The 27,796-nt window shown below is 54.2% G+C and overlaps 9 protein-coding genes across 9 annotated transcripts; 4 read left to right on the forward strand and 5 right to left on the reverse strand.

The window, feature by feature from the left end:
- Positions 1-112: 112 nt before the first annotated feature.
- Positions 113-2,735, forward strand: NCS57_00693800 (Mcl1-mid domain-containing protein; the record flags this gene model as incomplete). The annotated part of the gene is made up of 2 exons (XM_053056805.1): positions 113-1,966; positions 2,022-2,735. The coding sequence occupies 2 exons, from the start codon at positions 113-115 to the stop codon at positions 2,733-2,735; spliced, it is 2,568 nt and encodes an 855-aa protein (XP_052913000.1).
- An 8,770-nt stretch (positions 2,736-11,505) lies between these two features.
- Positions 11,506-13,474, forward strand: NCS57_00693900 (uncharacterized protein; the record flags this gene model as incomplete). The annotated part of the gene is made up of 5 exons (XM_053056806.1): positions 11,506-11,864; positions 11,920-12,018; positions 12,078-12,145; positions 12,200-12,616; positions 12,666-13,474. 5 exons carry the CDS (start codon positions 11,506-11,508, stop codon positions 13,472-13,474), a joined length of 1,752 nt encoding a protein of 583 aa, XP_052913001.1.
- An 802-nt stretch (positions 13,475-14,276) lies between these two features.
- NCS57_00694000 (uncharacterized protein) lies at positions 14,277-14,888 on the reverse strand (the record flags this gene model as incomplete). Its single annotated transcript, XM_053056807.1, has 1 exon — positions 14,277-14,888. One exon carries the CDS (start codon positions 14,886-14,888, stop codon positions 14,277-14,279), a length of 612 nt encoding a protein of 203 aa, XP_052913002.1.
- A 513-nt stretch (positions 14,889-15,401) lies between these two features.
- Positions 15,402-16,697, reverse strand: NCS57_00694100 (Defect at low temperature protein 1; the record flags this gene model as incomplete). The annotated part of the gene is made up of 1 exon (XM_053056808.1): positions 15,402-16,697. The coding sequence occupies one exon, from the start codon at positions 16,695-16,697 to the stop codon at positions 15,402-15,404; it is 1,296 nt and encodes a 431-aa protein (XP_052913003.1).
- A 511-nt stretch (positions 16,698-17,208) lies between these two features.
- On the reverse strand, positions 17,209-19,213 carry NCS57_00694200 (uncharacterized protein; the record flags this gene model as incomplete). Its single annotated transcript, XM_053056809.1, has 3 exons — positions 19,024-19,213; positions 18,162-18,970; positions 17,209-18,114 (listed from the first exon to the last, which is right to left on the reverse strand). Exons 1-3 carry the CDS (start codon positions 19,160-19,162, stop codon positions 17,209-17,211), a joined length of 1,854 nt encoding a protein of 617 aa, XP_052913004.1. The 5' UTR covers positions 19,163-19,213.
- Positions 19,214-19,553: 340 nt separating this feature from the next.
- Positions 19,554-20,392, forward strand: NCS57_00694300 (T-SNARE coiled-coil-like proteiny domain-containing protein; the record flags this gene model as incomplete). Its single annotated transcript, XM_053056810.1, has 2 exons — positions 19,554-19,817; positions 19,868-20,392. The coding sequence occupies 2 exons, from the start codon at positions 19,554-19,556 to the stop codon at positions 20,390-20,392; spliced, it is 789 nt and encodes a 262-aa protein (XP_052913005.1).
- Positions 20,393-20,553: 161 nt separating this feature from the next.
- Positions 20,554-21,585, reverse strand: NCS57_00694400 (uncharacterized protein; the record flags this gene model as incomplete). Its single annotated transcript, XM_053056811.1, has 1 exon — positions 20,554-21,585. The coding sequence occupies one exon, from the start codon at positions 21,583-21,585 to the stop codon at positions 20,554-20,556; it is 1,032 nt and encodes a 343-aa protein (XP_052913006.1).
- Positions 21,586-22,933: 1,348 nt separating this feature from the next.
- On the forward strand, positions 22,934-24,741 carry NCS57_00694500 (GDP-Man:Man(3)GlcNAc(2)-PP-Dol alpha-1,2-mannosyltransferase; the record flags this gene model as incomplete). The annotated part of the gene is made up of 4 exons (XM_053056812.1): positions 22,934-23,292; positions 23,343-23,478; positions 23,527-24,514; positions 24,566-24,741. 4 exons carry the CDS (start codon positions 22,934-22,936, stop codon positions 24,739-24,741), a joined length of 1,659 nt encoding a protein of 552 aa, XP_052913007.1.
- A 182-nt stretch (positions 24,742-24,923) lies between these two features.
- On the reverse strand, positions 24,924-27,290 carry NCS57_00694600 (Glutathione hydrolase; the record flags this gene model as incomplete). The annotated part of the gene is made up of 9 exons (XM_053056813.1): positions 24,924-25,392; positions 25,440-25,974; positions 26,020-26,075; positions 26,123-26,171; positions 26,219-26,317; positions 26,366-26,426; positions 26,481-26,744; positions 26,797-26,969; positions 27,233-27,290. 9 exons carry the CDS (start codon positions 27,288-27,290, stop codon positions 24,924-24,926), a joined length of 1,764 nt encoding a protein of 587 aa, XP_052913008.1.
- Positions 27,291-27,796: the final 506 nt, after the last annotated feature.

The following is a 27,796-nucleotide window of genomic DNA, read 5'->3' on the forward strand; positions in this document are numbered from 1 at the left end:
AAGAAATGCAAGAAATGTCCCACACCAACCATCGTCGCCCCTTGACTTGAGCTTCGACTTCCATGCTCCTCAGATAGGATCGTGATCATCGACAAACATCACGACGACGACGATGGATTCAACAATCGCCCCCAAACCTCGGCCTCGGCCTGCCCATACTCAGGGAATCACTCGATGCGCGTATACTCCTGACGGTAGTCGTCTCGTCACCGTCGGCTCCAACAATACCATCCGCCTTTACAAGACGGGCTCGGATGGAGAACCCGTCAATGTCGACGATTGTCCGGAACAGAACTTGGCTGTCGCCGTTGGTGATACTTTCTTCGTCGTCGGTTCAGAAGATGGCACTGTCAGTCTATACTCGCTCGACACGGGCTCCTACGAGCGCTTCCTCGTCCGCACTTCGATGCCCATCCGCGACGTTGCTTTGACTCCTGACCATCAATGGTGCGCTGTTGCGAGCGACGAGTTGACCGTCAAGATTGTGAACACAAAGGACATTACTCAGGTCAAGCACCTGCGCGAGCATGGTCGGGCTGTGCGGCACGTTAGCTTCGACCCTCACGGACGGTTGGTTGCGCTGTCGGGCACGGATGGCATCGTCTATGTCTACTCTCTTACCGCTGAAGAGCCTGAGCTTATCCGAAAGGTGGACGGTATCATTGCTTCGCTGGATGGAGATAGCGAGGCTTCTACACAGGTCGCTTGGCATCCGGATGGTCGGGCGTTTGCCGTGCCAACCCCAGTGAAGGATATTCAGATCATCTCCAAGAACGACTGGGAGAAGCAACGCACATTCGCCAATGGACATTTGGCCGATATCACAGCGCTCGCATGGTCGCCCAATGGCTCTATGCTGGCGTCGGCGAGCAAGGATGGAAAGCTGTTGATCTGGGAGACCAAGACGCAGGGTGTGATTGCACGATATGACTACTCCAATGTCATTGACCTCGCGTGGCATCCGACCAAGAACCTCATCTCGTTTACGACGACAGACGGCGAGGTGTATATCTACCCCGACTTCCTGACAGACCAGTTTTCGCCTCTGTTGAAGCTCGATACACAACCCGCACCCTTCATCCACGACCCCCTGGCCGAGATCTCTGCAAACCGACGGCCTCCTCCCAATGGTCACAAGCACCAGGGGCTCCCCTCACGGCCTCGGCGAGACTCTCTAGGGAGCCTTGACTCATTCCTGGATGGCCCAGATGGATACGATGACGACTTTGTGGTCGACGACGATGGTGCTGGATACACTGCGGGAGTCGGCCACAAGCGAGGCCGAGACGACGACGAAGCCTTTGGCCTCTCAAACAAGCGTCGACATATGCTGGAGCCTCAATACCACGAGGCTTTCCAGCCAGGTGCAACTCCATGGCGAGGCAACCGCAAGTATCTCTGCCTCAACCTCATCGGTTTTGTCTGGACTGTCGATCAAGACTCACATCACACCGTCACGGTTGAGTTCTACGACCATGAATTCCATCGAGACTTTCACTTTACCGACACATTCCTCTATGACAAGGCGTGCCTTACTGAACATGGCACCCTCTTCTCCTGCCCACCCAAGGATGACGCCCCTGCGACCATCTTCTACCGTCCCCACGAGACATGGACTCAGCGATCCGACTGGCGCACCGAACTGCCCCATGGTGAGGCTGTGACAGCAATGTCCTTGAGCGAGTCCTTCATCACCGTCACTACAAGCACCAACTATGTGCGCGTCTTCACTCTCTTCGGTATGCCGTATCGCGTATACCGACCGAAGAGCACGCCCATGGTGACGTGTGCCAGCTGGAGAGACTATGTCTTGACCATGGGCAACGGTCCCATGGGTGCAGATGGAAACACTCGCCTCTTGTACACAATCGAGAACGTCAAGCGGGACGAAATCTGTCAGAACGAAGATACAGTGGCTCTACCTGAGGGTGCGACACTCAAGAGTGTATTCTTTTCGGACAGTGGTGTAAGTTCTTTGATCTATATCTGTCGTTTTGCGAAGATAACTAACTAGTTACCAGGATCCCTGTATCTACGATTCAACTGGAACACTCCTCACACTGCTACACTGGAGACAGCCCTCGAGAGCATGCTGGGTTCCCCTCCTCGACACCAAGCTCCTCGCTCGACTGGCATCTGGCCGCAAGAACGAGACGTATTTCCCTATTGCTGTAGCAGACAACAAGTTCCATTGTATCATCCTCAAGGGCGGCGACCAATACCCCTACTTCCCCCGTCCCCTCCTGTCCGAGTTTGACTTTTCCATCCCCATTGCTTCAGCGCCCAAGCCTCCCAAGCGTCAGACCCGCGAGGGCGATGAGGACCTCACGATGGGTGATGACGACGCGGAGAATAACAAGGACGGCGAGGATGATGACGACTCGTCAGAGACCCGTAAGCTTGAGCAGCAGTTCATGCTCCACGGCGTCCAGGCCGCTCAGCTTCGTGACCTCGTTGAGTCCACATCTGGCAGCCACACGCAGCGCTCGCAACTCTCACGGCTCGAGCTCGAGATTGACAAGACGCTATTGCAGCTCCTGGCGGTTGAGTGCCGTGAGGGCGAGGATAGGGGTATGCGTGCCCTTGAGATGGTTCAGCTGATGCGTGACCGCACCGGCCGCATGATGGAGGCCGCTGGCAAGGTCGCCGAGAGGTATGGAAGGACCATCCTGGGCGAGAAGATTAGGGAGTTGGGCGAGAAAAGAGTTGGGGGGTTCGATGATGACGATTTCTAGGGGGCTTGAGCTCATGGATTTGGGATAATATGTTATAGAATAGGAGGAGTGTGGTGTCCTCAGCCATTTGTATGATGATTATACGGCAATAATGAATATCTGGAACCATATAAACTCCCTGGCCTACAGTTTTGTTCACGGCGTCGTTTTGATACTCCTTGTCCTCCTTGAGCATCAGTGTACTCTGCATTATTTGAGTTAATAAACATATCACCATCCTCCTTTATAACTTCGTGGTTTGCTGCCATATGACGGTACTTTACTTCGTAGCGAGGGTGACCTCCATGCGGCGAGAGTTGTCACCATAGTCATACTCAGAACCAGGCGTTGTGTTCTATCGTGATATTATTCCCTCACCAGTGTAATTCGACTCGACGTCCACGTCACTGTTACTCTTCTCGTGCAACAGTTTCTTTCCATAGGACCGACGTGCAAGTCGTAACAGAGGTGGCCTTGATAAGTTCAGCTACTGATACGCCAATATCAATGGAAGACGGCCCATAGCAGAATACAGCACCCATCACTGTCGTTCAGTCAGCACTCATACCCGCGGCAAGAGGAATTTGTTCGTAGATAACTCGGTCAATGTCGGATCTTCATTTTCAGCCACACAGATATACCGAAGGGACATGTCATATCATGCTTCAGGGTAGCTAGCCTGGTGATGAGATCTGATGTTGAGAACACCCCCGGTCTTGTTGAACATGTAGTACTGGTGCGCTTAAGCTCCGATTATCGTAGTATTCTGATGTCGTTGGCTGTCATGAAGCTGAAAGCCATCCCAGGGTTTCTGACTCGTATGTTGTTGTGTGGCTGAACATCCTTTCTCACCAACAACACCGTATGCACCCCAAGTTCAGCAACCTGCAGAAGCAAGTAACTCGCTTGGACACTTGCCCAGAAATAGCCCCTGGCATCTACTTCTTGGCAGCGAGAAGCATTGCCCATGTATACAAATTTGCCACTCGGCTCCGGCTCTTGACTTGTTGAACCCCCAACATCACCGTGGCCATCCAAGTATCAACCACATGTCCACCAACCAAGATCATTCATTCAGTCCGGCCGGCCGGCACCAACACACACAACAATGTTGTTGCTCGACACCGCTTCTTTAACATCAGCCACCAGACCGACATCGGGTGCGTGTGTTCCTTGTCAAGATCGATCCCCTTAGTCCATCAACACCACGTTGCTTGGCGGAGTGGCCACCATGTGTCTACCACGAGGCCGTTACAGTTCAACGTCCCTGACCGTACCCACGATGTGCAACTGACGAATGCCACGCTCGGACAACTGCCGTTGACACAACCGTCACCCGCAAGAGTTGTGTATATGTACGCGAAACTCTTGTCCAAGTCTGGCTGAAGGCAGGGATCAATTTCAATCCTTGTACCAAAAGTGACAATAATCGGCCGGGCCGACAGGGGGGAAAGAACAAGATAAGAAGAAGAAAAAAAAGGGATTTGGCACTTGTCAAACCCTTCCCTTCCCACCCCCAACCAATCCATAGAGTAACATCGTCCGCGTGGGAGAGTCCGAGGATGATTTTCAGGGTCCCCGGAGAGATCAACATTGTCCTCGGACATTGCAGCGGATACCACGGCCGAAAATAAAATAAAAAACTGCCGAGGATTCAAAAGATACAGGCTAATTTGCCCAGAAAGGTGGTCCATCTTTTTTGGTCATGGACGCGAAAGCCGAACATCCGGCCGTCAAAATGTGAGATATCAAAAGTCGTCGGCCGAAGGCGTGCGTGCTACATGCTGCTACAGTACCGATGGCGAGGGCCCAGATCGGAGGACGAGCCAAATCGGTCGCAAGCTCTATCCGTGACTTAACGCGGCGTGGCTCAGGTACCTGGGCCGTGGCACGATCCCTGTGCCGCAACCAAGTACCGCCCCGGGACAACCGATAGCAGGTAACTCGAGGGTTCTCGAACGCTTCGACGGGCTGATCAGACAACCACAGAGCCTGTTAGCGCTCACGCACCACCAGCTGTCATGCATGCTCCTTTCCCTTTCCCACGAGGCCGTGCCATGGCCTCGGAATTGGGCTTGGGAGGCCATCTCATGCATCCCTGTTTCAGGCCCTCACCCTTTCATGATGGGATGGGATGGCCTGGCCAAATCATCATGAGGCCGCACAGGCATACACCGGTTTCGAGTAGGGCACCGTTGTGCGTATGAGCTCGGAAACATGCCACTAGAAGAGGCCAAAGAGGACAACAAAGAAGCAATATATCCTCCTGCGTAGCGCGTTAAGCGTTGTCTTGAGTTGAGACCAAGCCAAGGGGAAACCGATGCGCTAGTCGAAACCCGACACGTTGGGATCTCGCATCGAGACGCGGGACGATCTGATGTGGCGGTGCAAGCTTGGGGAAAAGGTAACTGCCCTTCTCGTCGACTTGCTTTTTTTTGTCTCGAGGCGAGGGATGCAATCAGCAGGGGGGATCAGGGCTGAAACATGGGTTGTCGTGTGAGATCAGCAATTCAGGAGTGACTGAGCACGCCTCGAGTAACTTGGGTATCACATGCCTTGTTCCATGCAGGAACAACCTGTCCAACGGACCAGTACACGATATGATGAGCTGTACAACTTAAAACGGTGCCTGGATGGTAGGTCTCGACTCATGTCTCTCAGCTAGCTGTATCAAGGGAGTGTTGTGAGCGAGCGAGCGAACGAGTCGAGTTGCAGTTCAGCCTGCATCATAGTTTAGCCTGAGCTGAGAAAATCAGTACTGATTGTCCTCACCGAAACGTCTCTGCTTCTTGGCTGAACCAATGGAGAAACTGAAAAGGGACACCCATAGGGCTCAATATTGAGTTCAGTCGCCAGTCAGACCAGAAATCCAAAAGGAGAAATTCTCCTGCTTACCTCGTTCCTCTGCCTCTGTCCAAGGGGCATGTAACCCAGTGTAGTTTGAGAGCAACGTCGGCCCGAGGCCTTGGCACCCTCTTCTGTCTGTTGGTCTCTCCCTAGTCGCTGTTGGTTGAAAGTTTGTGGCGGCTGGCGTCAAATCTTAACATGGGAAAAATCCTCGTTGCAGCGAATGATTTGCCAGCCACATTGACCTGGGGTTCGGAGATGGGGCATCTTCAGGTGTCATGGAGTGTCGTGTCGTGGTGCCTGGCTTAGCCATCCATCGAGGCCTTTGCCAAGGGCTTGCATTCGGGGATTCAACACGTGTTGCTTTTTTGCTTTGCTCGGGAGAGAGCGTGTTGATCGGGTTGCTGATTTCGTGTTGGGCCACGATACTACATCATGTATGTATGCATCAAGGACAGGGGCCGTTGCTGAACCCAACTCTGAGGCCAATCCACGAATCCAACAACGTGGTTCGGGAGCATCTCAACTTTACCTCCCTAGTCTATGCCGGGGAGGCGCTCTGGTTGGCTGGCTGCGGAAATGCATCTCATTCCCAATTGACACAACTCCCGTGTCCGCGGAGCCGGGGATGCCTTCAGCAGACATGGATGCACTGTACTCCGTAGAGATGGGTGACTAGAATGGTGATCCGGTCCTCTTCTTTCTCGTACCGATAACACGTTGTCGGCTTTGAGCGATAGGAGAGCTGAGCTGAGCTGTGAAGATCCATGGCACTACGTACGTCAAGAAACCCCCTAAGAGAAGGGCCGAGGAATGACATCGTAACCCAGGAGGAGCCGGTGCTGGTCTATCATGGACGACTTCGACCGGTTCATGAGATCTTCCACACAATTGCCGGCTGCGGTTAACGTCCCGTCTGTCCGCCTGCCCGTCAAGGCTGAGCCGTCGTCATGATGGAGTTGCCGTCTCTTGTCTCCCTCGCTGACGCCGGAGCTAACCGTGCACATGGAGAACCGGGCGCCCGGGGCCGCTGGGTACTGTAAACCCGTGACGGGTTTACCTTTGAAACCTTGCTGCGACCTGAGCTGATTGCAGCCTTTAGGTTAGAACGAGTCATCATCATGGTTCCTCGGGCGTCAGCCCCGTCACATAGCCTCTCATGCTGGTCGACAACATTGCCATGTGTTGGTTGGGGAAAGCAGATGCTGGCTGGGTTGGCACGGAAGAGGACCCGTCGACGACACCCGTCCTCGGTGGGTATCCGGTGGAACGCGGGCGTCTTGGCATGACACCAGGCTCCGTCCTGTTGAACCATCAAAGCCTCGATCGTTCCTATTGAAGTAAAGAAGTCGATCAAGCCCGAACTCCTCGGAGACCTGATACCAGGAAACTTGGGACTCCCTTCTTACCAAGACCCTTGAAACACGGAGACTCATGTAATCTCAATCTCAGAAGTATAATGACAGTCAAACTCACCAGCGCAAGCCCGGCCTCGACAAATTCTCAGAAGCAAAACAAGCCCGCCGTGTGGACCAACAGTTGGCACCAAGGACATTTGAGGCCCCCCCCCCTCCAAGGATGTTCAGGTTAAAGCCGTCCAGAGCTAGGGTCCCACGCTGTGGCGAACGGTAGGTCTCTGAAGCCGTTGACATGTGCGTCGTCGCAAGTTGAGAGTGCTTTGATGCTCTTGGGGTTCCCGCTTGGATCCCCTCCCCTGCCTCAGGTTCATCTCTTAGCATTAGCCTCAACTAGGGGAAGCTGCCGGAGCTGCAGCCACAGGGCCAGTCGTCACGGCGAGCGGGACGCCAGTGACGAGGAGGGAAAAATGAGATCCACGACCACCGTCAAAGTGGCTGGCGGATCGCCATGACCACGGCAAGCCACCTGCAGGCCGAATTCTGTCTCTTGGGACCGGCATTTGAGTCTTCCTTGGCTCGATATCCACTTGGTCGTTCTTGTGCTGCTGCGAATACGACGTAAGTGGATTGGGGGCACGAGACTGCTTGGACTGGTCGACTCTTGGTCGCAGAGTGCTCCGTAGGTAGTCAAGACGCTCCTCTGTGGGACAGCAAAACCCGGGGTCTGGTTGTGTTGTTGACAGCTTCAGAAACAAAGCCAGGCTCTATGAAACGATTGACTCGGTTGAGATTAGTTAGAGGAACTTTAGGTGGAAGGTACGACGGGAAGAGCACGGGGCACGGGACACGGGACACGGAGCGCGAGCCGGAGCACGGGCAGGAAGGAGCACGGGGCACGGAGCAGCCCTGCGTCGTGGGCTTTTTGGGGGCACAGGCGTACCTGCCCAGCTAGGAAAGCACTGACTGCTCCGTAGGGCAGGTACGTTGAGATCAGAGTGCGTCTTGCGTCTTCCCCCTCACCTGCCCTGGCTCGGGGCCGAAGAAAACTGGAAGGAGGGAAAAAGTGAGGCTGTCCCCGTGATCGTCGCTCAGGAGAGCTGTGTCCCTGCGTCAAATCACTGCACACCTTAATTGTGAGGGTCGCTCAACATGCACAACGTTGAGCGGCACGAACCCCTTTCATTTGCTCAAAAATCATCAAGACAAACTCTCTCGCTGCGATTTGCGGAAAGGACCCGGCTAGCACCACCAGCTCGACAAGGGTCGGGAGCCAGGGTCACTGGACAGGGATGATCAGTCGCCCAGCCCAGGGTTTTCGGGGGGTGCGTGGAGGTCGATTCAGATCCATCCGCCCATCCGTGCAGGTGCTAAAGCACCATCTTGTCGATTCACCATCTCGCGATCCTTGAGCCCCAGGCTTTTCTTGCCAGGAGAGTACTGTAGGTAATTATCTATCCCAGGTGCTGCAACCTCATGTTGCAACAGCGGGCGGAGCCTTGACAAGGCTGCGGCCGGGAACTGGAGGGTCCGAGCCAAGGCTTACACTCTTACTTTTGGGTTGCGGTCTGGTGTACACAATCTTTTATGCTTGTGGTATGTTGTCCGTTGGCTGTCTACCTATCATTTGCAGACTTTGATGTGTCGTGATGTTCTGTGCTGATTCTAGCGCCTAGGTACCGTCATGTCATCCCTGACAACCATGATGAAGAGACTTTCACCATCAGCGGAAATCCTTTTCCGCAACAGCGATTCGCCCTAGGACCCGATAAATATGCAGCGACGTTGGACGTTCTTTCGACACTTGCTCCAACAGGGAAAAATTATCAATTTCTGGTGAGACTACTGTACCGGACCCCAGCCACGCCTAGGACACTTCTACAATGGATGACCACCACGCCCACCACACCTGAGCACAAAGTGGTCTAGGCCGCCATTGCCCGCTGGAGGTGTCTTCTTGATCCTTCCATGGGACCCCCTCGGGAGACATCGAGGCTGGACGCCATGCATTACAGTTTTGCCTCCCGGCGTTTCCAGAGGGCCGACGGGCCACACAGTGGAAGCATGCAATGCAGCGCGATGCGCTACACTACCAAGAAGGAATGCCGAGCCTTCTGGTGTTTTTCCGCAGAAAGAGTTTTTCTTTTCCACTTCTGTGGTTGTTCGAGCGTCTTCTCGGACGGGATGCCTTTCCAGATCTGACCTAGGACGCCACCAGATTCGAGGTACTGAACTGTAACGATGGATGCTATGCTCTCTCGGCACGAAGCCGGGCGTATGTATGCGTTCCACAAGTCATGTCGGCTGTGCCATGGATGTACTGTGCTTGCTGTAAGGGCGACGACGATGAGTCCCTATAGCCCGGGCACTGGAATTCCATTCCAACCATCGAGCCATGATGGAATCATGCCACTGTCTGAGGCTTCGATCCAGAAGCAATGCCCCGCTGTATTGTCTTGGAGAGAGTGGCTACTGGCTACCGACCGACCGACGAGTCTGTCGGGTTGGTCTTTGGATGTGTGTCTGTGTCTGCAGAGGAACAGAAGTTCGATGAAGCCGTGCATCTCTGGGCGTGGGATGGCGGGCGGGCGTGGGCGAGTAAGCAAGGGCGTGGGCGTGGACGTAAGGCGTGGAGGGCATCTCTGATGTGGGTTGTGGATGCGGGTGCTAGAGGGCTGTCGGTGCTTTGCTTGCTTTCTTGCTTGCTTTCTTGGATGCTTCCATGGATGGACGCTTGCTGGCCCGGAGGCTTGCAAAATAGTGGGTGTGGGTGGGCTCTCGGCTTGGAACTGGAGGCTCCTCGATTGGATCCCATGCTCCCATCTCCCCCATCTCCATGCCCCCATCCCCAACCCTGATCCTGTCGATATCGCCTTTGGTCGCCTTTTGTTTCCGTGCAGCTCCAGGCGAGGAGAAAAGTCCTGCTTTTTCATGGCTCTGACCAACAAGCGGTCTTGATTTTCCTTCTCCTCCCCTTCTCTTCTCTTCCATTACCCCTCTACCTAATTGAAGAAGGCATTCTCCGTTTTTGACTCTGTTCACCCTATCCCGTCGATTGTATTTCCAGTCTCTTGGGTCTCGAGACGTCTCTCTCTGTCTGCTGGGAGCCGGCCGGTGTCTCTCTTCCCCTCCCCCTAGCTTTCTTCTGGGCCGCTTCTGTCCGCCACAAACTGCTCGACATTCCCGACGACTGTCTCATCGTCTACACTCCGTTACCGTCATTGGATTGCACACTGTCTGGCTGTTCGGTGCAAGTCTCACTCTTCCCTCTTAATTCTCAGCCCTCTTTTACCGCCACTCGCCAATCTTCACCGGCTCTCGAAAAGCTGGTTCCCCGCCTGTTCCCGTCTTTTCCAGCGAACCTGACCACCACCGATCCTTCCACTGCAAGGGCTTCTTTCTCTCCCGTGTCTTCACGCCCCGAAAAGCCAAAAGCCTCTTTTCCAAGCCTCGTTGGACCTCGACCGGCTTCACCGAGCTTGTCACTAGGACAGAACTGCCACGGCCTGTCTCTCCGTTCCTTGTTCTTCGCTGTTTCCGTCATTGTCGCCGCCATCGCGCTCTCTGGCGTTCTTCGCTTACGACGCCGAAAATCGCACTGCACTGTGCCGTGGTCTTTTGACCAAGTCCTCTGGTCCGAACCATCGTGTGCCGCTAAGACTAAGTCAGCGACAATCTCGCCTCCTCTCCCCGCCTTCTAGAAGGACGACAGCCCTGAAGGCCCCTATGCGAGGCTGATCACAGCACCACCCGAGCCAGGGTGCCCGCCTAACCTAACCTTAGCGACCGACCTGACCTCCCTGAGCTTGTGCTTGTGCTTGTGCTCGAGTTGCTTGCTTGCTTGCCCGCCGGCGCCAGTGGAGTGCTCCAGTCCAGCTTGTGCCAGCCCGCTCGCGCCAGCGCCAGCCAAGCTCTGAACGAGGTGCTGCGTCTGTCGACTGCGAATCGCGCCCGCCGTCTCTCTACCTGCCTCTCTCTCTCCGTCATCCTCCCGCAACGGCCAGCTCCCTCTTCTCCTGTCGCTTCACCCCCCCGCGACAGCTGTGCCTGCGCAATCCCTCCACGTCGCCGGCAATCGTTCGTCCGGCTTCGAGACGATACATCATCATCCCACCTGCGTCTGCGCCCAGGGAATGAGGTAAGTGTCCATCATACAGTACGCGCCCATCCATCCATCTATCGATCGCATCTTTCCTCCTCCACCTTTTCCAACCGGCTCCGATCCCGACTCCGCTCTCCCACCCAACGTCGCCGTCGTCCGTCGCCTGTCAACCCGGCGTCCCATCGGCTCTGGTCCACCGTCTTGCATCTGCGTGCGATTCTGTCTGCCGGCCTTTCTCTCCCTATCCCGTGTCGCCGTCGTCGTCTCAAAGTTTAGCCGCTGCACGCCCGCTTCCCACACCCCCATCGGCTTCGAGCCCACCCTCCTACATCTACTACGTCCTTCATCTTCCCCGTTTCCTCCCGCCCTCCCCGTCCGTCTCTCTTACACCATCCGTTCGCTTCCTCGACGTCGCCGCCGCTGGCCCTGTCTTGTCGTCGTCGTCGTCGCTCCTGCAACTGGCCCATCCCATCGACTGACCTTCATCATGGCTACAGCGCACATGGCCGTCAGAACTGAGACCTTCCCGCGTTCGACCTCCATCTCCCACGGCGAGTCAATGGGCGCTCGCGTTATTCCCATACCTACTCCCACGATCAAGATGTCTCCCCCGAGCACCGGTGATCCCATGGAGATAACCTCTCCGGCGCCGTCATCCAACGCCAACCAGAACTCCGACTCGGATGCCAATGGCAAATCCAACGACCGACCCAAGAACTCTCCCGCTCCAGAATCGAATAACGCCTCCAACAACAATTCCAACAGTATGCCTGCGCCCCCGCCGGCTGCCGCTGCCGTGCACCAGCCCAAGATCGTGCAGACAGCCTTCATCCACAAGCTCTACAAGTGAGACCGCGCTCTCCCTAGGTTGCTGCTGTGCAACTTGCTAACTGTGCGCCAGCATGTTGGAGGACCCGAATATTCAGCATTTGATATCATGGTCTGCAAGCGCAGAGAGCTTCGTCATGTCGCCCTCTGCCGACTTTTCGAAAGTCCTATCGTACGTCGAGACACGGCCGCTGAGCCAGATTGCTGTTCTTGATGCTGACTGTGCCTTAGACAATATTTTAAACACACCAACATTTCGTCGTTCGTACGACAGCTGAATATGTACGGTTTTCATAAGGGTAGGTGCAAAAGTCAGCTTTTACCGTGCTTAGACCCATCTAACCGTCATGCAGAGCGTGACGTATTTCACACTGGCAACCCGGACACAACGCTCTGGGAATTCAAGCATGGCAATGGAAATTTTAAGCGAGGCGATCTTGTTGGCCTCCGTGAGATCAAGCGACGAGCGAGTCGACACGCCCTGGTTCATCGAGAGAGCAACTACAGCAAAGCACCGCCCTCACAACCAGGCACACCAGCAGAGCCTGTTCCTCTTCCGCAAGACAGCCCTGACGCGCGAATGCTCAACATTGAGCATTCTCTTTACGACCTGAGCGCTCGCCTACAGAGAAGCGAGGAGGCAGCGCACTACATGCATATCAAGAACCAGGCCGCCATGGAGACAGTGAACCGACTCCTCCACTTCAACCAAGAGCTATCGAGGGCCATGCTCTCCATTGTCCCTGCTGATAGCCCCGTTTCCCGTGATGGTTTGTACCCGGCGCACATTAGGCTTTTCAACTCGACTAACTTTGGCAGTGATCGCATTGCAGGGCGAAATCCAAAGACAGGCTGATATGCTCAGAACGATTGACGAGCCTCCACAGGAGCCCCCCTATGCTGGTCGACAGCAGTACTTTGCAGCCGTGGAGAATGCCCCAGTATCCCCCAGACAGCTCGCCCAGGACGATCAGAGACGAGGCCCCAACCTAACGGTTCCCCAAGCGCGCGGTCAGAATTTTTATCGACCACCTGTTCCCTCCAACCTGTCGGTCAGCACTCGAAGGCCATATGGATCGATCAGCGGAAGCAGCACTACTCAGTCGTCCCCCCTGCGGACAGTACCTCCTCCTCCGCCTCCGGCTCCCCATCCTCTCTCGAATGTCGAGACCGCTCCCGGTCCCGGTAGTCTCGCACGCCGACATACCGCCGCCGATATCCGCGCCCATGGCTGGCAGCCGACACCGTCACCCTTTGGCTCCGGCGCTCCGGCATCCAACTGGCCACCCTCCCCTAGCCGTGTAGCTCCCGAAGACCAGCGCATCAGGGATTCGCTATCAACCTACTCGCTTCAAGCGGCGTCGCAGCCTCATTCTCACTCTCGACCAACAACACCCCCTGGTCCATTCGCAAACGGCGGTGGTGCTGGCGCAGATACGTTCGGAAGCTGGTCGTGGAACTCGGCTGGCCGCGAGAATAAGAACCTCGCCATCAAGGACCACTCAGCTCCGCCGACTAGGAGGGGGAGCATGGCGCACATCCTGAACCCGAGCGACACAGCTGAGAGGTCAGATGAGGATGAAGATCCTCGAGGCGATGACGACAGGAAGCGAAAACGAATGCAGTAGATTGCTGCCTGCGCAGGACTGAAGTTTCTCAGAGCTTCATTAGATTGTTTTGCAAATTCTCACACGTGCCAGGATTATACACGACTTTTATTTTTCGCCTGGACGCGTATTCATATCTATCTATACACATACCTTGGATTTGGAGCTCTTTTTCTGGGATACATCGTCCACGGTTTGGACACATTGGGGGATCTCGAGGGCGAGAGGTGCCTGCTTTGGAGTACAGGAAACTGGATGGGCTAGAGGATTGGTCTAGGGAGGCTTTCTCGATTACCAGTGCGAAGCATGACAGCAGCAGCAGCAGCAGCAACAACCGCAGCGGCGGCAGCAGCCCATGGGCAGGCGCTTTTGTTTTTCTCCCATGGAGTTCTTGCACCCTCGTCTTTACGGGGAGTGTGTTTATTGTTGTAGGCTTGAGAAAGATGGTGGGTGCATTCATATTGGGAGAGTCAGTGGTGTGTTGGTGGGAGGCATGGAGGGATGGCGGGCATGGTGGTTGGATGCCCCTGAAGGAAAGGGGCAATATCATTATCATTCATGGAATTTCATCATGACATGGAAGGGGAGTCGAATGCCTTTTTTTTTCGTTTTGCATCTTTTATTGGATATGATGGTGCATGAGGGCAGGCGTGAGATTGGCGTGGAGTTGGGCTGGCCACTTGCTCCGAGGGAGAGTCTTGCTTGCTTTACGCTGCGTATAGACTGTGTGTTGTCACAATACTATTGCGTATGTCTAGGGCCATCTCTGGTTCAACAAATTTGTGTTTAATGATGGGGTATCTTGATTACTATGTGTATATGCCTACTCCCCTTCCGCGTTCTTGGTCTTTTGCTTCTTCTTCTTGTTCTTCTTCTTGCGCTTCTTGTTTGCACCTTCATCGCTTTGTGTTACTGCTTGTGCCTCATCTCCAACCTTGACATCGTCGTCCTTCATACTGACATCACCATCGACCTCGACAGTCTGCTCCTCAACCTTTCCCGTAGATTCGCCTTCTTTCTCAGGCTCTTGTTCAGGTTCAGGTTCAACCTCTCTCCGCGGCCTCTTCCTCTTTCCCAGCGCACTCCTCCCAACATCATCCTCACTCTCACTCTCCTCCACCTTTCCCTTCTTAACAACCTTTCCCTCCCTGCCCAACCTCCCCCTCAACATCCTCTCCTCCTTCATATTCCCAACCTTCTGCGCATCCTTCTTATCCGGGACGTATCCCACACCTTCATTCGGTCGTGAGCCGCGCACGAGATCGTCGTCGTTGTCGTCCGGTATAGCGCGGCGCTTGGTTGTGGGAGCGGCTGGTTTGCTGAGGTTCATGGTCTTGAGGACGGAAGATTGGGAGGCGAGGAGGAGGGATATGCGGTTTGATAGGGCGGCGCGGTTTGCGGCTAGGGGAAGGGGAGGTGCTGGGTCGGGAGCCATTGTTTTGTGTTTGGTGGAGAGAGATGTCGTTTTGAGTACGTTGAGAGAAGCTCAAGATTATCGGTGGCTTTTAATTGGGCTGTATGAGAGGGTGGAATGGAGCGACGGCGCCTCAATTGAGCTTGGGAATGTCTCGCTGTCGCAAGTTGGTAATGGTGATGTTGATTTTTGGTGGAGATGCTTTTGCGATGACAGAAGAATTTCACATGCAAGAGAGTGGGTGCTTATCTCATCGACAACTGCTGGGTAAGGTGACACGGATGGGGCTCAAAAGATGCATGGGTTTAAGTGAGCAACATCAATAAAATAGACATCATTGATCGATTCAGCAAGTATATACCAAGGAATACATTATAATTAAAAAGAAATCTAGCGCGCGTGGTTTGGTCTATCTCATGCGCCCATCTTGTAGTCATAACTCATAAACGTGAAAAGACAGCAACGCTGCCATGCTGTGCTGTGCTGTGCTGTGCTCCATCTCCTTTTTCGCTTTTTGCACAATAAATCAAGTCGTTAATAACTGCCTGTCGTGTCTCTTAGAGTGAGCACGTATGGCAGGTCTGTAGAGTCGCGTCGAGTAGCCAGGCGGATCACCGAACCTGAGCTATTCGACGACTTGGATCGGAGGCTCGAGGTTGACGGCTGGCTTAGGGGGTAGTGACGCCGACTCATAGCAAGGCTGTTGCTGCTGGACTTTCGAGATATAGGTCCTGGCCCTGAGATTCCGCTCCTCATGCTGTTGGGGGCGGTGCGGTAGACGTTCCAAGTATTCGTGGATGGTTGTCGTCTGGCTCGTCGGGTTGAGCTGCTAATGCTTGCTACCTCTGAAAGAGTCAAGTTGCTGCGAGGGGTGCCAGGATCCGAAGCCATATCATCACCGCCGGCACTAGACGGAGACGAAGTGTCCTCATCCTCCTCTTGGCCGCCGTCGAGAATATCCGGGTCAAAAGGCTCCATCCCACGCAAGATCTCGGCAAAGAGGTGCATGAGCTCCTTAAACTGAGCATTGGAAATGGGTCTGGTAGAGAAGCGTGCGTATTCGTAATGTGTGAGAAATTTGGTAGTGTTTGCGTCCATCTCGAGTACCCCTAGTTCCGCAAGATGCACCATGTAGTCGCGTAGGCTCATGTTGGCTGTCCGCTGCAGGAGCGCAACAGCATCTGCATCGAGTAAGGGTGGGTTCGCCTGAGATGTCGGGTCGGGAGGGGCCAAGGTCAGCGCCTTGCCTTCGATGAGATTGGGGAGCTCCGAGAAGACGGTTGTGTATTCCAGGTTGGGCAAGTCGGGCGCGTTTGGTGATGCCCAGCCATAGTGCTCAATATCTCCCCAGACAGGTCGTCGACGAGGAATCGTAACCACCAGCTCCTCTGCAGGTCCTGAAGGTCCATCAAATCCTAGCTTCACCCTCGTCTCGACAGTCTCGTCGTCAGGGATGTCGTCGGTTTGAAGTCGGGGTCGAGATTCAAATGCGATCGAAGCGCTGCGGCCGAGACCCAGGTGAACCACTTTGTAAACGGCGGAGCGAAGATCGCCCTTTTCTATTGGAACCCATCCCTTCGGTATCGAGTCCAACTCGGTCTTATTGATGTAGAGGCGGGTGAAGAAGACAAAGGTGACGACGAGGATGGTGAAGACGTATGCGGCGATGAGGATCCAGATGTTGTAGACTTGGCGGTTCCTGAAGGAGCGCTGGATAGCATCGACGGGAGTAGCTATCAGCAGGCCGAGGAGTATGACATAGAGAAGAAAGTAGAGGGTGCGATATATGATGGAGGCCACAAGGCGTCGGTGAGACTGGGGAGACGCCATGGTCCATGAGGCGAGGAAACAGGAGAGTCGACGAGGGGGACCCTATGACAGGGAAAATGACTCCAAGAAGTGAAGAGGTAAAGGAGAGGACATGGCTAATGTGATTGAGAGGCCATGAAGCGGAGAGCGGTGTCACGGCCGGTGGCTTAACGTGGAGGCTGGGTGAATCGCATGTCGACGCGCGGGCGAAAAGGCGGATTAAAGTCGTCCAATGTCAAGAGGTTGGGGGGGATTTTAGTAGATGCCAATTTTGGCAGGACCCTGGAATACAGTGTTGCTAACCGAAATAACGGCGCACGTGCACGGCCTACCCCATCCTTTCATCCCAGGCATGGGCACGTGCACACTTCATCAACTACAACATGAATGTGAATCAATGCCCTTGATCAATTACAATGACTTCAGTCTTTCTTACAATGTTACAATGGTATCATGATACATTATGCCCGTCTCGACCGCCCTGCCATGCATGCCCTGCCCTTCTCTTGTTTGTTTTTACATTCATTTTCTATCACCGAATCTCGGCCATCTCGTCCTTCTTTGCCGCCGCCTCCTTGGCTAGTCGTACATCAGACAGTGTCAACCTCAGGTCGTTGCTGTAAGGCTCAAACTTGGCCACCACCTCTCCCAGTCCCGTCTTGAGAGCATTCAACACCTTGTCCACCTCGGGACTCTCCCTCTTGCTCTTGATGTCCGTCCAGTGGATGGGGAACGAGAGTCGGAAGTCTTCGAGCTTCTTGATCACCGAAGTCAACGTTCGGATGATGCTTCGGACATCTCTGTGAACGTTTCCGAACTGATCCTCCGCCAAGCTGTGCACTGAGAGTTGGCAGAGCACGTGGATAGCGTTGATGCATAGTGTAGGTTCCGCATAGGGTGTGCCAAGAACCGCAGCAGCAAACTGAGTCCGGAAGTCAATCTTGAACAAGGCAGCGATAGCATCCACCTCCATCAATTTGAGCACCCGCTGCTCAAAGTTACCCTTGATGTGCTCTGGAGCAATGAGCTCCTGCTGCTCCTTGGTCAAGACACGATCCTTTGCCTCCTTCCACGTCTTCTTTGCAATCGGGCTCAGCTTCGAGGCGGGAGAAGAGCCTGGCGACTGGGCGATCTGGCTTAATCGTTTCTCGACTTCAGTCCGTACTGCGCTCGGGGCAGACTTGTTGTTGAAGATGGGGTCGTCCTTGAGGGGAGCGGATACGCGCTGCTTGGGCTCCGCAGCTGGCTTGGCGGGAGGCGCCGCGGGGGCCTTTCCGTACTCGTCGATACGTGTCTCGATAGACTTGACAACCTCCATGCAGATTGCGTAGACCTGCGACCACATAGGTCCATCCTGACGGTCAATGTCCTCGTAGATGGCCTTTCGACGGGCCTCAAATCCCCCAGCAATGTAGGCGAGCTCCCACATGGCAAATGCCTATTTCATGTTAGATACGTTATTGGAATCGCAATCACTCAACTCACCTTGATAGACAGCTTCTTGCTCTTGAGTCCATTCAGGAGACTTCCATTGGGATCCTTGGACTCGGACGTGAGAGGGTTGCCATTCTTTAGCGGTTCCTTTACCATGAATGTCGAGAAAGCAAAGTTTCCGGTGTGCCAGATGAAATGAATGAGAGATCCAGTCTGGAGGCAGCGACCCAGAAGGAAGAGATCGCTGGGCCAAGTGGGCGGCAGCATGTTCGTCTTGGGCAAGTTGTAGAAGATGCGCAAGAACATAAGCGCCCAACCCCAAGCAAACGATCGGAGGACGGAATAGTAGAGGAAGAACGCCACGGGGAGCGCGCTCAATGCGCCCGCAAACGAGTCGGCGAAGATGCGTGGTATCTCCTGGATGACCACCTTCAACGAGTCGGATGGGCGTTCGCCATTGCTCTTCGATAAACCCAGCACTAGCCCATCGGTATCCTTTCTGTAGTGATTAAAAGTCTGCGTGATGGCGCAAGATGCCAGGTAGGCCATCAAGAATAGCGGCTTCTCGTTGAGCCTTGCGCGGTCTCCGCTGAAATATGTGATCCACGACAGGTTCGCGCTGGCGGGGACGGCCCAGAGGAAGACATTGCAGAAGAGCAAGCTCGAGAAGCCATACCAAAAGAGGGTCTCGTATGTCTCAAGTCGAAGGAGGGTGGTGCGCAGAGTCTGGAAGCCGGAACCGGTGGTTCGCAGACCAACGTGGTAGTTGGCGATTCGGAGGACAAGGATCGCGAGGCCACAAGTGAAAAGAAAGGCGGTTCGTACACCGGCAGGTCCAAGAGGGAACCAGCCCCAGAGATCTGGAATCAGTCGATTAGCAACGCGCAGATGGAAGCTCGAGAGCTCAACTCACAAGAGCTCCAGCTGTCTAGCAACAGAGCCTGGATATAGGACACAACAAGCAGAACAGTCGCCGTCGAAGAGAATCGTCTGTGCAGGGCGGGCTGGAGGAAATCCTTGTAAGGCGCTTTTCTAACCGTGGTGGCCGCCATCTTCGCAGCGCATCGCCGGGGGCAGAAAGAGAGCTCGGGGGTGTTTTGCGAGGTTGTCGAAGATGCTGGAGTTGCGCTACCTGGAATAAGCCCAAGTAAATAAAAATATCCAGGCCAGCAACGGGCGCCAGGTCCAGGTCCAAGCTGCCATTATCGTCACGTGCAGATAGCGAGGCAGGTCCAGCCCCGCTCTGGTTGGTTGGATGATCCGCCTGCCCAATTACGTATGTTGCAGTTGGAACTGAGCCACCCTCGGCAAGGCAGCAGGTGACTTGATTTGACGAAGCAACGGAAACGGCGAACTGTTTGCGCATTCAGAATCTCGTCTTTTTTATCTTGAAATCGATCCATTCCTTCAAACGCGAAATCGGGACCGTCAGAATTCACAGCCATGTCGTTTGATCTCGAGTCCGGCCGGGGCGGCGGCTACACCGACGACCCAGCCTTCAAGGAACTTCAATACAATCTCAAGAGCAAGTTGCAGTCGCTTCTCAACAGCAACCGAAAGCTCGCCAACGATGTCAACGTTCTGGGAACCAAGAAGGATACTCCGCGCCTGCGGGAGCGGGTTCACAACAGCATGGAGAAGACGAGGGAGATGTGCCGCGAGATTGGCGAGGGCGTCAAGAGACTTCAGACCTGGGATGACCTGACAGTGCGTATCGCAAACCGGCTTTGTGTGGTCGCATGCTAACCCCTCACCAGAAGCAACAAAAGTACGAGCAGACAAAGGTCTCGAGCGATTTCCAGGCCGCCCTCCAAGAGTTCCAGGGCCTGCAGCGACGAGCTCTGGAGAAGGAGCGCGCATCCGTCACCGCCGCCCGCGCCGCGCAAGAGGCCGAGCCCGGCCAAGCCGGTGCGCCGTCCGATACCCAGCTGGAGCAGCTACAGCAACAGCAGCAGATTTCGCAACTTGCGCAGCAGGACGAGGTTGACTTCCAGGAGGCCCTTATCATTGAGCGCGAGGAGGAGATTCGCAATATCGAGCAGGGTGTCGGCGACCTGAACGTGCTCTTCCGACAGGTCGCGCAGATCGTCGATGAGCAGGGCGAGCAGCTTGGATCTATTGCGGATAACGTGGAGAATATCCGCGACGACACGCGACAGGCTGACGTCGAGAACCGACAAGCCGCGCGTTATCAGAAGGCAGCTCGCAACAAGAGCTGCTGCCTGCTGCTGATCTTGGCAGTTATTATGACGATTGTTATTCTGGCCATTGTCCTTGACTAGATATTAGAGCTCAGCGTGCGATTTTTATGGGTGGCTCTTGTTATCTTGACGGCGTCTATCGGAGTTTTCTAGGGATACACAAGTTTTAAGAGTATAGTACATATTTGTAGGTACACAAGAGGGATTAATCAAGATGCTTTTTTGTGCTTTCAACTGAGTAATCAAGAAGGTGGTTGTTTTGGACCCCTTAGAAACGGTAAACTTGCTTGCTTGGGCATCTCAGATTTGAGCTTAGGCTCCTTTCTGGGGACCAGACGATTTAGGATTATCTCGTTGATGCCTGTGAGGGCAAATGAGGAACCCCAGTAGAGGAAGATGGCGCTCGGTAGATCCGCAAAGAGAAGCGGAAAGGTTGGCATCAGAAGCAACATCCTGCCCAGAAGCTTCTGCAGCCTTGGCGTGGTGTCAACCTTTTTGCTGTCGGGCAGGTTTACGGTTAACAAAGCTTGTAGCTGCTCTTTGGACATCTTGCCCCATGTGTTCCACACCAAGATTCCCGAACAGATGATAGGAAGTCCAAAGTAGGGATCCATGCTGCTGAGATCATTGAACCAGAGGCAGCCCCCGTTGACCAATGACTCGTCAAACATGCTGCTCGCAGAACCTATAGCTGCAGTTGCCGAGTCCGGACTGCCCAGCCCGACCGTGTTGCTGATCCAGCCCACCGGCGCACCGCACTTCCGCCGCAGCGCCTCGGAGATGGTGAGGAAGGGGACGATGCTGAGCATTGGTGTCATGCCCTTCCAGCGTTGGGTACCCCAGTTCTTGTAGATTCTGCACCGCGACTTTTCAATCAAGCCTGCGATGCGGAGGCGCTGAATTTTCTCCGGAACGTTCTTCTGCTCTTGCCTGACAGCCTTGGCATGACGAGCTGCCCAGGCCATGATCAAAGGTTGCAGTTCAGCCCTCTTCTGCCGGAGGCGGGCCGTGTAGAGTTGAAGAGGAAAACGAAGTGTGGCGTTGACGCCGATGGCCAGCAGTGGAATGGCGACATACCAGGGCATACCGGCGTTGACGTGGACCCAGCTGAAGGCATCAGCAGTCATGCGAATGGTGTCGCCAACCGTGGACGCCAGGTGGAAGCTCCTCCGGCCGGCGCATGGTGTTGAGGCCGGACGTCGGGAGGTGCTGATTGGGAGAAAGGGTCTGGCGTGAGGCGATAGGACATGCGCTGTCCGTCTAAAGAGCGACATTTTCAACCATTCCCGCGTGGTGGCGAGAGCAATTGAGTCGCTGGACGCAGGATTGGAGCCGTTTCTTGGTGAATGAGATGTTGCATGAGATGAGGCTTGACCTTGGGAGGTTGCAGAGGTTGTGGCGCACAGCCAATCAGAGTGAACCTGGTCATCAGACAGTCTATAAAACTGGGGCTCGAGAGTTGAAGTCTTTCTGTGCCAACGAACATGGTCTTGATCACATTTCTACAAAAGGTTTGTCGCATATGATCGATCCGATTGTGTAGCGATATGTTATAGTGTGGGTTGGGCTTTTGTCGAAAGTATCGAGCTTAGTTTGAGTTTGAAACTGATCGAAACGCCCCGGGCCTGGACTATGCTTGAATGACCCTTTACTCTGCCTGCCCGTCGTTTGCCTGTGCTTTTAAGAGGTTTGAGACGATATGTGCCTATTATGAAGACAAATAGCCAGGCAACCTTGGAAGGTAATTTGCCTATTATGACTTTCGGTAGCTTTGTTGCTATTACTAGCTTGTCGAGTTGCAGAACATTCCCCTAGAGAGGAGAGACGACTAAGACAGGAGGAACTTGAGTTGTGTTCAAGGTTACCCAGTTGCACTACTCGTGGGACTTGGGCCTCAAGTCTGTTGCATGGAGGTTGCGCACAGGCGCCATTATCGTAGTATTGCGGTCAGTGAGAGAGCCTGTCTCTGAACTCAAAAAGGCCAAGTGTGATGAGACATGATCCCTTCTAAGTCCCGGATCACACCCTGCGCTTTGGAGGAGTTTCAACGAGTGAGCGATAGGCCACTATCACATTGTGTATGAGGGAACAGAGACTGGTCTACTCTCGCTGCATTGTGATGTTGTGAATTATGAGAGGAGAAATACTACACTTATGACCAGTGCCATTAATCACTTGATATATCTGTCAACTCACATGACTTGAGAAGAAACCCTTCAACGTCGCATCGCCATCCTATCCGATCTTCCCTTTTACCCCGTGGTCAACGGCGAGCACTGACACCCAGCGTTCCCACACCGCTAGACTCCGCCCGTGGTTGGATCCAGTGACCAGGGTCAGGAGCCTCATAGCGGGGGCTTGCCCATCTTCAGCGCACAGGACCCCTGTAGCTCGTCCAGCTGCAGCGGGCAAGCTACCTGGAGCTAGGCTAGAGCTTCCCCCCGCCACGGGGGCTATTATTTTTGGTGCGACGTCACCCCATCCGTTCCCCTTTGTCGTGGCTTCTTCATGGTGTTTCCTTGCTGCAGGACTTGCCAACGTCTCCAGCCTCGCACTCCCAATACTTTACGATATCATCGATAGCCAGAACCGACAACTGCTGCGGAACATCGACTATCCCGAATGTCCGACGACTCGTTTGCGGCGCCCGCGGACAGCCCGCCTATTCCATCGCCCCCCGATAGCTCCAACAAGAAGATGTCGGTTGTCTCGGGGTGGGTGACCCTGTTCCTCTTGATCGCCATACCTTTGCTTGGCAATGCACTACGAAACTTCCTCGGATGGACACTACGGAAGCGAACAGAGGGTCGTCGTGCCCACCTCCTGGCGCTCATGACGGAGGAGGACAAGACAGCCCGCGCGAACGATCCCCAAGGCAGCTCCGAAACGAAGCTCGTATTCGACGTCGACGATGACCTCAAGATCACACTGGACAAGCAGAAGGATTGGGACGGTATTGTTGGCTTCTTCCATCCTTTCTGGTAGGTTAATATCTGGAGGGAATGTCCTGGCTTGGCTAATGCTTCGCAAGCAATGCCGGAGGCGGCGGGGAGCGAGTCCTATGGGCTGCTATTCGGGCGACGCAAGATCGATGGCCAAACGCAAAGTGTGTCGTCTACACGGGGGACCACGACGTTACAAAGGATGCTATTCTGTCTCGGGTCAAGGTGAGCAAGCTCCCGAGTTCGGGGCGAGACGTGCTTACATGGTGACAGCACAGGTTCAACATTGAGCTTCATGCTCCTACCATTACTTTCCTCTACCTTTCCAAGAGAGACTGGGTGCTCGCCTCTTCGTGGCCGCACTTTACTCTCCTGGGCCAGTCCATTGGCTCCATAATCCTCGCCTGGGACGCCTTCTCGCTGCTTGTCCCTGACGTCTTTGTCGACACCATGGGCTACGCATTTGCCCTCGGCCTCTGCAAGTTCCTCTTCCCCAAGGTTCCTACGGGAGCGTATGTGCACTATCCAACAATCTCGACCGATATGCTCGAGTCTCTAGACCCCAATTCGGCCGTGGGAACACAAGGCGTCAACGCTGGCAAAGGTGTTGGGGCGCAAGGTGTTGCGAAGAAGACTTACTGGCAGCTATTCGCCGTGCTCTACTCATGGGTTGGCTCGACTGTCGATATCGTAATGACCAACTCGACGTGGACTCAGGGGCACATTCAGAGTCTATGGGGCCCATACCGCACAGGAAAGAGCAAGAAGGATCCAATCGTGGTGGTCTACCCCCCTACCGCTGTGCGAGAGATGGAACAAGAAGTCGAGGTGTCAGAGGAGAGTGAGAAGCGACGAGAAAAGGCCATTGTCTACCTGGCACAGTTCCGACCCGAGAAGAACCATCAACTCATTATGCAGTCCTTTGCCACATTCCTCAAGAGAAAGAGCGAAGCATCCAAGGGTGCGCGTCTGATCCTCATTGGGAGCGTAAGAGACGACCACGACTCGAAGCGTGTATACCAGCTACGCATCCTTGCCAACGAGCTGGGAATCAAGAACAGCGTCGAGTTCCACCTTGATGCCTCGTGGTCGGAGATTCTCGAGTGGCTGCGGAAGGCCTACATTGGCGTTAACGGCATGTGGAACGAGCACTTTGGTATTGGCGTCGTCGAGTATCAGGCTGCTGGGCTTATTTCTGTCGTTCACGATAGTGCTGGGCCAAAGTTTGATATCGTCGTGCCAATCGACGGCGAGCCAACTGGTAAGCAGCTCGACCTTTATATCGTGTTGGATTGACCACTAACTTTCGCAGGCTTCCACGCTACGACAGAAGAGGAGTTTGCGGATGGTTACGAAAAGGCCCTGTCGCTGCCTGATCCATTGGCAGTCCGCCTCAGGGCACGCGAGTCAGCAAAGAGGTTTACTGAGGAAGAGTTTGCCAAGAAGTGGACGGTTCAGATGGCGCGGTTGGTGACGCTTGCGAGGTAGAGCGTGAGGCGAAAGTAAAGTTGCATGATAGACCAAAGGATACCCCCTTTTTACAAACAGTTTACTACTGGGAGTCGTATATAGAGTAGAGAATACAGCGCGGAGCTGACAGCGAATGCTTGTGAGATGCAACACCAAATCATGGTCAAACAGATGCTACGTAGATGAGTCTATCTGTTGATTTACAACGTAAAGCCTCCGCTATTCTTCTGCCTCGACTCGGCTGCAACATCAAACACGCCGTCTCTATCTCTTGTGAGGGCCTGCACCGCACTCAACCCCTCCTCAACCCAGGTAATGTTGTGCCCCTTGGCCCTCAGCCCGGGAACTTCCCAGCGGCTGAACCTATTTTCAAGGAGGAGTTGGTTAGGCAGCAACTGATTGTGCATCCTGGGCTCGCGCACAGCGTCTTTGACGCTCCACGACGGCGAGGTGAGGATGCGCCAGGCGACTTGGGTCGTGGACGAGATGATGCGGGAGCCGCCAGCGGCTCCGATGACGGCTACAAGAGTACCGTCTTTGAGGGAGACGATTATGGGTGTGCACGAGGATAGGGGGCGCTTGTTTGGGCGGATGAAGTTCTCCTCGGCCGGGGCGAAGCCGAACTCGTTGGGGACGCCAGGGATAGAGAAGTCGTTCATCTCATTGTTTCTAGGAGGTGAGTTTGAAGAAGTTGGATGTATGTGGGAGGAACTTACAGGATGACGCCGGTGAGGTTGTCCATGAGGAGCGATCCAAAGATGAGGTTGACGGTCGTGGTCAGGGAGACAGCCATGCCGTCAGCATCCGCCGTGACAATGTGAGAGGTTCCATGGCCATTGGACGAGTAGATCCTTGATGGATCATATTTCTCAATGTCCTGTGTAGTCAGGGGGTCGATACGGCTGCGAATCTTCTCAGCCGTCGTCGAGTTGAGCATCTCTTCCTCAAAATCGGGCACATCGTCAACGAAGTCGGGATCGCCTAACCGCAGCCGAGCCCCGTACGCAAACTTCATTGCCTCGATGTATCTGTGCAGTGTAAGATTGCCATCCTGGCTCTGATCCTCGTATCCGTCCATAGTGTTGAGGATGTTGAGGGAGACGGCGCCGCCCGCGGGGGAGCTGATGCCGTAGACGTCGTAGCCCTTGTACTCGGTGTGTAGGACCTTTCGGGAGATGACCTTGTAGTTTGCGAGGTCCTCGAGTGTCATTGTGCCGTTAGATTCTTGAATCGTCTTGATCATGCTCTCGGCTGGGGTGTGTTAGGTGTGTATTGTGTTAGGACTCAGGGGCTTACCGATGGGGCCGGTGTAAAAGGCCTCAGAGCCATGGTCGGCAATGGCCTGAAGAGTGCTGAATCTGTTAATAGAGATACAAGTACTTGCAGGCTTTCCACTCACCGTGCATATCGAGGCCTTGTGATAGTGTCTCCTTCTCGGAGAAGTTGGCCTGCATACCATCAGCGCGGGTTCTAGTTCAGGGGTAGAGTAACGAACCATCTTGAGTGAAATCCTCGGCCCATGAAGGGTCTTCCACGAGAAAGTTGTACTTTCCAGTGGACAATTTGGACACAAACTTGTTCATGTCACCATTGACTAGTTATGGAATTAGTCGACACTCACAGCGGTCAACCTGGCTCTTACCTCTGAAGCCATCATTGGCTACCTTGATAGCCCCTTGCATGACGGTCTTCCATGGGAGTTTCTGCAGACTCGGTTTAGCGAGCAAAGGATGAAAAGGGGGACTTTTGATACTTACACCGTATTTCTTGTGAGCGTACTCCAACCCCCGAACCTCGCCAGGTACACCGACAGACAAGCCTCCGTGGATGCTTCCCTCGACATTTCCCTGGTACATGTTCTCGTGGGCTGCGGCTGGAGCCGACTCGCGAAAGTCGATGGCTTCATAGTTGCCCTTTTCATCCCGCACGAGCATGAATCCACCTCCGCCAATGCCCGAGTGATACATGCCAATGACGCCGACACAAAAGGTGGTTCCGACCATGGCATCAACAGCATTTCCCTGAAATTGTTAGCAAGTAGAAACGGGCATAAAGTGTTGTTTGTAGACTTACACCACGCGCGAGCAGATCCCTTCCTATGTAGCTGCACTCCCGAGCCTCGGACGCCACGGCGCCTTTGGTACCACCTTCTGAACGGAACAGGTACTCCTCATTAACGGGACTGGCCGCCAACAGTCCATATTGAGCAAAGAGCAGGCATAAACGCCTCACGCCGAATACACGCCCTAGGCAAGGGTTAGTAAGTATGCAACGTTGAAAGGATGTTGTGAAACTTGCCCATTTGTAAGTGCTTGCTGCTTATCTACAAGGGTCACTGCGCCAAGATAAACATTCCCGAACTTTGAACAAAGACGGGGGAAAAGTCAAAGTCCAATGAGTTGAAAGTGAAGCAAAAGGGAGGTATCGCGAATTTTTAAAATGCACAAGCAAAGGAAGCGTTGACGTGATGAGACCCCGGGTCCGATCTCCGGCCAGGGCGGGATGGGACGGACGTGGTTCACCCCCCGGTAGTTGCAAGCGGCCTCGTGAGTCGCATCACCTGCCATTCCGGGGACCAATCAGCGGGGCGGCCGTGATAGGAGCCGACCGAGTCATTGACCGACAAAGGTTGCTTATTGAGGATATAGAAGTTACAGATTACGCAGTGCGTTGTTATGTGAGCGCGTGAGGTGAGAAAAGTTGTGTTGTACAGTATATGCCTATTTGGTATATTTAAGCATGGGACCCCGGGGTGGTCAAATGGCTTCTTTTTCTGTTGTACAGATTGTCAGACGACGAGGGTAGATGTAGGTATGTGCAATGCATGAAAGAAGCATAAGCAACTCATCATGTGAAGGATCAGATTGAAGTGTCTTGTAAGTAGTCAGGTACAACATCTATCTCAAGTCAATAGTCTCGAGACAAGAGATAGATCAAAGACGTGCTCTTATCGTTGTTGGATACAATCCCTGTCCTGGTTTCGGAGGAGGATAGAAACTCTGACCAATGACAGCCGCTCATATCATCAGCCAATCAGACAAAGCCTAAAACGCAGCCCAAAATCTCAAAGTGG

Source organism: Fusarium keratoplasticum, chromosome 5 (genome assembly GCF_025433545.1).
Source record: "Fusarium keratoplasticum isolate Fu6.1 chromosome 5, whole genome shotgun sequence".
Lineage (NCBI taxonomy): Eukaryota > Fungi > Ascomycota > Sordariomycetes > Hypocreales > Nectriaceae > Fusarium > Fusarium keratoplasticum.